General features: G+C 43.6%; 1 protein-coding gene across 1 annotated transcript in view; it reads left to right on the forward strand.

Annotated features, from left to right (window-relative positions):
* Positions 1 to 1,489, forward strand: part of LOC110499879 (staphylococcal nuclease domain-containing protein 1) — a 319,253-nt gene extending 317,764 nt beyond the window's left edge. Inside the window, exon 24 of the mRNA XM_090213660.1 lies at positions 491 to 1,489. Within this exon, the coding sequence (XP_090069786.1) occupies positions 491 to 562 (72 nt within the window). The 3' untranslated portion in view covers positions 563 to 1,489. The remainder of the gene's footprint in view (positions 1 to 490) is intronic.
* Positions 1,490 to 7,156: the final 5,667 nt, after the last annotated feature.

Below are 7,156 nucleotides of genomic sequence, written 5' to 3' on the forward strand. Positions count from 1 at the left end.
AATAGAGGGAATAGACAGGGATGCGGCTGAAGCACCGGGGCCCTTCTGGAAAGGATTCAATGATGATGCTCCCCTCGTTCTCACTGGGGTGTGAGAGTACACTGATGTTCTCTCTATACTTCTTTACCTCTCTCTCTGTCTACCTTCCCCTGTCTACCTCTTCCTCTCTCGCTGTCTTGCTCACTCTTGCTCTCTCTGTCTGTCTCTCGCTCTGTCTCTTGCTCTCTTTGTCTCTCTCTCTGTCTCGCTCTCTCTCTCTTGCTCTCTCTGTCTGTCTCTCGCTCTGCCTCTCTGTCTCTCTCTCTGTCTCGCTCTCTCTCTCTTGCTCTCTCTGTCTGTCTCTCGCTCTGCCTCTCTCTGTCTCGGGGAGCCTCAGCAGCCCCCCCCCCCCATTTGAACTGAAGGTTAATGTGAGACGGTTGCTGGTCTGTTTTATTGTCAGTTATTCACTGAGCGCTCATGGTCTTTTCTGTCTCATGTTTTATCTCAGCTCAACATCTGGCGCTACGGAGACTTCCGCGACGACGACGCAGACGAGTTTGGCTACAAACTAAAAAAATGAAAACCGCACGGCACCATTCCAAAGACCAACGCGGAAGACGAGATGCACTCATTGGACGAGAAAAAGTGACAGAAAACGATTCAACAAAAATAAAACAAAGTAAAGGACAAGCATTGTCTCTCTCTTCCTTTTATTCCATGTTCATCCTCCTGGTCCTCTCTCCTGCTACTCTGCACATCCTCCTGGTCCCCTCTCCTGCTACTCTGCACATCCCTTCCTCCTCCTCCTCCTCCCTCCGGACTCTGAAAGAGCATACTAAAAACAGTGTCTGTCCAATCCTTCCTCTTCTCCACCCTTCCTGAGCCACTACCAGTTGTTCTTATCATGTCCCCCCCCCCTCCCCCCGCTGCAGAGCCCCGTTAATTGCCATGTCATCCTTTCAACCCCTTTCCTGATTAGTGATGTCATACGCCCACACTAATCGTGCGCATCGCTACCTTACCCTATCCCTACCACAGCCAATCCCTCCTATCCGTTGTACAGGAAAGGGGCTAAGCCTTGAGAAGAGGATCCATTCACTTTTATTATTAACAGCTTTTTGCAGAGAGAAACGCTTCCTTAATGAATGACAAGAAATGAATAATGCTATGTTTTATGAAGTTAATTTTAAAAAGCTAGCTCGAGATCCACACCAACCGGACGAGTTTATTTCTGTCCTTGATGTATACCTCTGTGATATGACATTTAATAACGTTTATGTTGGGAGTGTTTTATTCTCGTCTTTCCTTGACAAACAGCATTTTCTCATCTTCCTCCTCCCTCTTTCTGTAATGTTTACATATGATGGTGACATGATGATCTCTGTCTCTCTGTCTCTCTGTCTCTGTATGCCGTAGCAGAAACAGTGTTTGGATTTGTTTCCTTATGACAGCCCTTGTCGTTGTATTAAAAAATTCTGCTGAATAAAAATGAGCAAATGATTAAAAAGAAGCATGTTGTTACTGGAATGAAATCACCAAACAGTCAAAGCTGCTAGATTTCACCAAGGATTGTTAATGTCCTTAGCCTGGTTTAAACCAGACCGGATGCTGCGCTCCCCATTGAATCATGCTGAGCACATCTTTCAGTATGGTTTTACCAGGCTATGGTGTCCTAGTTCTAGTCAAAGGACTTCAAAGTACCAGTGCTACTTTTGGTAGGTCACCTCTTCCATTTAAACGACTCTTACACACCTTGATCTCATTTGCATCTTAAATAAGCATTGTTCCCACAGAATGACACAGCACACGTGACTGTACTAGATATATTTAAACATAGGTGACAGATAAGTGGCTGGTTAGTGTCACATTTATTAGCATCAGTTCAGACAGTACGTAGGTTGAGCAACGACTCAAGTACAAGTTGACTACACAGAATTTTGAATGCAAAAATAAATGTACACCTTGGATACGTAAATGTTGCCATGCGTAGAGTTGTGTGTACATATTTTATGATAATCTGTTTATAGCTCGATCACATCACTGTACAACAGGGAATAGCAACTCCGGTCCTGGAGAACTGCAGTGGGTGCATGGTTTTGTTTCATGCCGAAAGTAACAACTGATTCAGCTATTAAATCCACAAAGTGTTCAATAGCCTTTAGTTATTTAAGAGCATGATCAGTTAACCCAAGTCTTTTAGAGCTACGTTTACATTTAGACACTCTTATCCAGAGCCACTTCCAATTAGTACATTCATCTGAAGACTGAAACAAAAGCCTAGCTGCAGTGTTGTCGTTCCTCCACTATTACCCTCAAGTGTCTTCAACCGGAGATCCATGTGGTTCACACACCCACCTCCTAAGAGGACCTGACACCTTTGTCCAAGTCCTATTTTAGATCCTATTTGATATACACAAGTACCTCAGAGGATGGGCTAGCAGGGGATCCTTTTAGACACCAGTCTTCATTTCCTGCCCCACCAACCAATCAGGCAAGGCCTTACTCATTTAGCACAAATCAGAGATGGCTTTATTAATTTATCACAAGTGACTGGCACAAAATATGGGGTGGCAGGATGAGGCAATATGCTCCAAGGGCAACTATGAGCTCTGTCGCACGTTGCCTTCTTCAGCCACTTGAGTCACCTGCTGAGTCTGATGTGCTTTAAAAAGCCTTCTCTTTTCTTACTCCCTCTCTCGTCCTCTTTCTCTCTCTCTCTCTCTTTTACAGGCACCATTCTTTTCACGCCTGGCTGCTCCTCCAGACTGATGAGATGTCTATTAGGGCACCTGATGGAGGGCAGCCTGGTCTCACTGACTAGACGTAACATAGTAAATATACATCCGGGACACTTGAATTAGTATGATATGTTTGGTATGGTTACATAAGACAGAGGATTACTTAAGGCAAAACAAAAGTAGGGTGGATGGTTGGCGTATAATTCAAACGTCTAGCAACCCAAAGGTTGCATGTTCGAACCTCATCATGGACAATTTTAGCTAATTAGAAACTTTGCAACTAATTGCTACTTTGCAACTACTTAGCATGTTAGCTAACCCTTCCCCTAACCTTAACCCCTAACCCCTAGCCTAGCTAACATTAGCTACTTAGCTAACGTTAACCACAACAAATTGTAATTTGCAACATATCATACATTACGCAAATTCACAACATATATGAATTGTAATTCATAACATATCATACGAAATGGTTGGTGGACATCCACATATTAAACGTAACATATCATACTAATTGGAGTGTACCAGATTTACATTTACGACATTACGTCTACCCCCAATTCCAGGTTGTGGAGGGAGGAGGAAAGGAGGAGTGGAGCTAAAGGGTTAGGTCGTAGGTCAGGTCTTCTCCAAATGGTGGTCATTGGAGGTTATTGGAGGCTGAAGCATGGTAAGATTGTGTATTACAGTTATAGACATACTGGTGTTGACTTGAGACAGTTCTCGGGAGAGAGTCTCGGTTGTCAACAACCGCCAAATTACAGAAGAATGCCTCAATATATTGCAGTGCTGAAGGGAACAAAGTTCTATCTAGGTCTTGTAGTGAAGTAAGTTGAGAAATTCTAGCTACATTTTTACACCTGTAGGGCTTTTTTTATTTCAACACAAATTCATGGAAAGAATCCCAGCAATCAACAAGCCCAAATTGCAGATTTCTCAATAGGTTACAGTGCTGTAGAGTACTAGTAAGAAGTGCTTGCTCTAGGGCTTGCAGAGACCTTGTGGAGTAAGTGGTGAGACATTCAAGAATCCGGTGTTGGCTCGCTACACTTGTAGGGCTTTAGTGTCTCAACACAAATCTGTACTGTCATCTTCCTCTCTCTGCCTATGCATTATTTTGGGTAGCGTTTGGAGTCAAGCTAATGCGTTTGGATCGGAGGCGAGACTGAGTAAATAGATATTAGAGCGAGATAATGAGGATGGTTTGTCAGCAGCGTTGTTTGTGTGGAGACATTGATACTTCCCTGAACCTCTCATTCGAACTGCATCGACAACTGTCTACAATGATAAACCAATCTTCCCCATGTCTATCAACTGATCTAGTTCCAGAACAAAACCCATCAGTCAAATCTTTGTTTCCATTGAAGGAAATGACATTTCCGTGAAGTTCAAACGCAGGAAGAGTTTACATTTCCTGTAAAAGGGCGACAAAAACTCGGAGACAAAAGTAAATAAAATAAAAATCAATGACTTTGCTTGGAACAAAAGACAAAAGAGTGAGAGGAGCAAATATCTATTTTTCATGAGCCCAAAGCAGGTTTCTCATTCGAGGCGTTTTGGAGGGAGAATGAAACCTATTCAATAATTCAGAGCTGAAATATGTTTGGGAGCAGATTGTAGTTTTTTCTTCAGACTACTGAAAGCGTGGTCCTCTGTGCTCACGTGGTTTTGACGTGTGTGGTTCATCCTAGAATGCACCAGTGGTCATAGAGATTTTTTGTAAATCTCTGATTTACTTTGGAGAGTCCCCAGTTTTAAAGTCTTACGACTTAGAACTGTTCAGCCTCAAGTCAGAATCGTACTTTTTCACTACTCAAAGCCCTTTGTAAACAATGTCTTCCATGTTGGTTGGTGCACCACAACTTTAGGTGAAGTTATCTTTCCTAGTACAGCAACCACGAGTGAAGTTCAAATCAACCTATGGATGGATATTTAATGCTCGGATGGATGTTCTCACCGCTGCAGTAAGGTTTGGATTCAACCCTTATTGAGGAAGATCTGTGTTACAGTGCGATTGAAATGGAAAGGGAATTTTTCATGAAGCCGAGTCTGACAAGGGCAACGTGTTCCGCGAACACATTTCAATCACGTGAGTGTGCGGCTCTTCCTCGATACTGACTGAATCTAGGCCTAGGTGTGTGTTGTGCTGTGAGTGCAGTCATTACCATGTCATGTATGTGATTGTGTGGTGGGAGGTAGCCTAGCGCGGTGGGACAGTAACCGAAAGGTCGCTGGTTTGAATCCCCAAGCCGACTAGGTGAAAAATCTGTGGATGTGCCCTTGAGCAAGGCACTTAACCCTAATTGCTCTTGTATTCACTCTGAATAAGAGCGTTTGCTAAATCAGGGATTCCCCAACTCAGTCCTGATCCACCCCTGGCGGCACATTTTGGTTTTTGCCACAGCTGACTCAAATAATCACATCTTGATGATGTTAGTTATTTGAATCAGCTGTGCAGTGCACCCTGGGGGAGGGAAGAAACACTGTTCTAAAAGACTCAAATATAAATGTATGTTTCCACCTATCAGTGACACATTCAAGTCCACTGAACCCACCAAACACCTCCGTATATCTGCCCACACAACCCACCCACACGGTTATGAGAAATAATTCATTCACAAAATGACTTCATCCCCAGCCAACCACACCACAACACTGCACTGAGATATTGAGGTAGTACTGAAATTGAAGGGAAGTGTGGTCCACTGGTCAGATGAGCCACAGATTCCTCACTATCCCACAATCTCTGTGTTCAACCAACTGTAAACCCTCCAACCTGGGAGTGTTCCCATCCATCCTATAGGTTGCTGCATGCTAAATGGTTCCCTATTTAGTGCACTACTTTTGGGCAGGGCCCATTGGGATCTGGTAAAAAAAAGCAGTGCACTATATAGGGAGTAGGGTGCCATTTGGGATGCAGACCTTGTCGTCGTGTGCCACAGATGGATTTGTACAATCAGTCTCTACATAACGCTCTTATTATTAAGAGGAATTAAATAAATTAATGAGCTTGTCCTGTTTACCATGGAATAATTAAGGAGGAATTTTCCCTCATAAAGCCAGCATTCTTCAACTATGGTTTCTGAATAAAACATGTTCCTGTATTATGTCTGAATTTTCTGTCTTAAGCTTCAAGGCAGAATATTTCCATACACTCCCTCAAGTGCGCCATTCAAGTGAAAGGTGAAACGTCTTTGAATCCTTCAAAGATTTGTTTTAATGGGGCCGTGCACTTTCAACAAACACTAGCCTTAACCGCAAAGAAATGAGTGATGTGATTGTAGGTTGATTTGTAGATTTGGTAGGCTGACAACCACTCTGTCTGCAGTCAGGTCTCGTTCAGTGTACAGAGTAGGGTTTATGTCTCAAGTCAAGGTGGAATACAGTATTATTCTCTCCCTCATTCCCTCTATTTCTGTCTCTTGTGCTCTGTTCCACTACTCTGTTCATCTGTATCCTCTTTCTCTCTGACATCTTGTTTTCTACCCTTCTCTCTTGTGCTCTGTTCCACTACTCTGTTCATCTGTATTCTCTTTCTCTCTGACATCTTGTTTTCTACCCTTCTCTCTTGTGCTCTGTTCCACTACTCTGTTCATCTGTATCCTCTTTCTCTCTGACATCTTGTTTTCTACCCTTCTCTCTTGTGCTCTGTTCCACTACTCTGTTCATCTGTATCCTCTTTCTCTCTGACATCTTGTTTTCTACCCTTCTCTCTTGTGCTCTGTTCCACTACTCTGTTCATCTGTATCCTCTTTCTCTCTGACATCTTGTTTTCTACCCTTCTCTCTTGTGCTCTGTTCCACTACTCTGTTCATCTGTATCCTCTTTCTCTCTGACATCTTGTTTTCTACCCTTCTCTCTTGTGCTCTGTTCCACTACTCTGTTCATCTGTATCCTCTTTCTCTCTGACATCTTGTTTTCTACCCTTCTCTCTCATACTCTGTTTTACTACTCTCTCTCTCTCTCTCTCTCTCTCTCTCTCTCTCTCTCTCTCTCTCTCTCCTCTAGTTTAAGTCTCTCCTGTATTCTGTTATACTATAATCTCTCCATCATCCTCTCTCTCCCACCCCCCTCCCTCTCTCTCTCTCTTCCCTCCTTCCCTCTCTCTCCCTTTGTTCCTGCTATCACAGGCCTCAGGGGGATAGTGAACATGTTGCTATTTTAACCTGCCACTTGATCATGTGACTATGATGTGTGGTTGACAGCGAGGGTTCCTGAACACAAGTAATACCTCCAGCACTGTGTGTGTGTGTGTGTGTGTGTGTGTGTGTGTGTGTGTGCGTGTGCACGCGTGTGTGCGTGCGCTATATCCCAGTGTGCAGACCATAGCATTGATCCAGAGACAACCGGCTTACACAACACACCTGGAGTAAGATCACTTTCTCGCTCTCCCTTTCCCCTCTCTCTCTCTCTATCCATCTCTCTCTCCCTTTCCC

This window comes from Oncorhynchus mykiss, chromosome 21 (genome assembly GCF_057628025.1).
Source record: "Oncorhynchus mykiss isolate SJ-2025 chromosome 21, ASM5762802v1, whole genome shotgun sequence".
NCBI classification, from domain to species: Eukaryota; Metazoa; Chordata; class Actinopteri; order Salmoniformes; family Salmonidae; genus Oncorhynchus; species Oncorhynchus mykiss.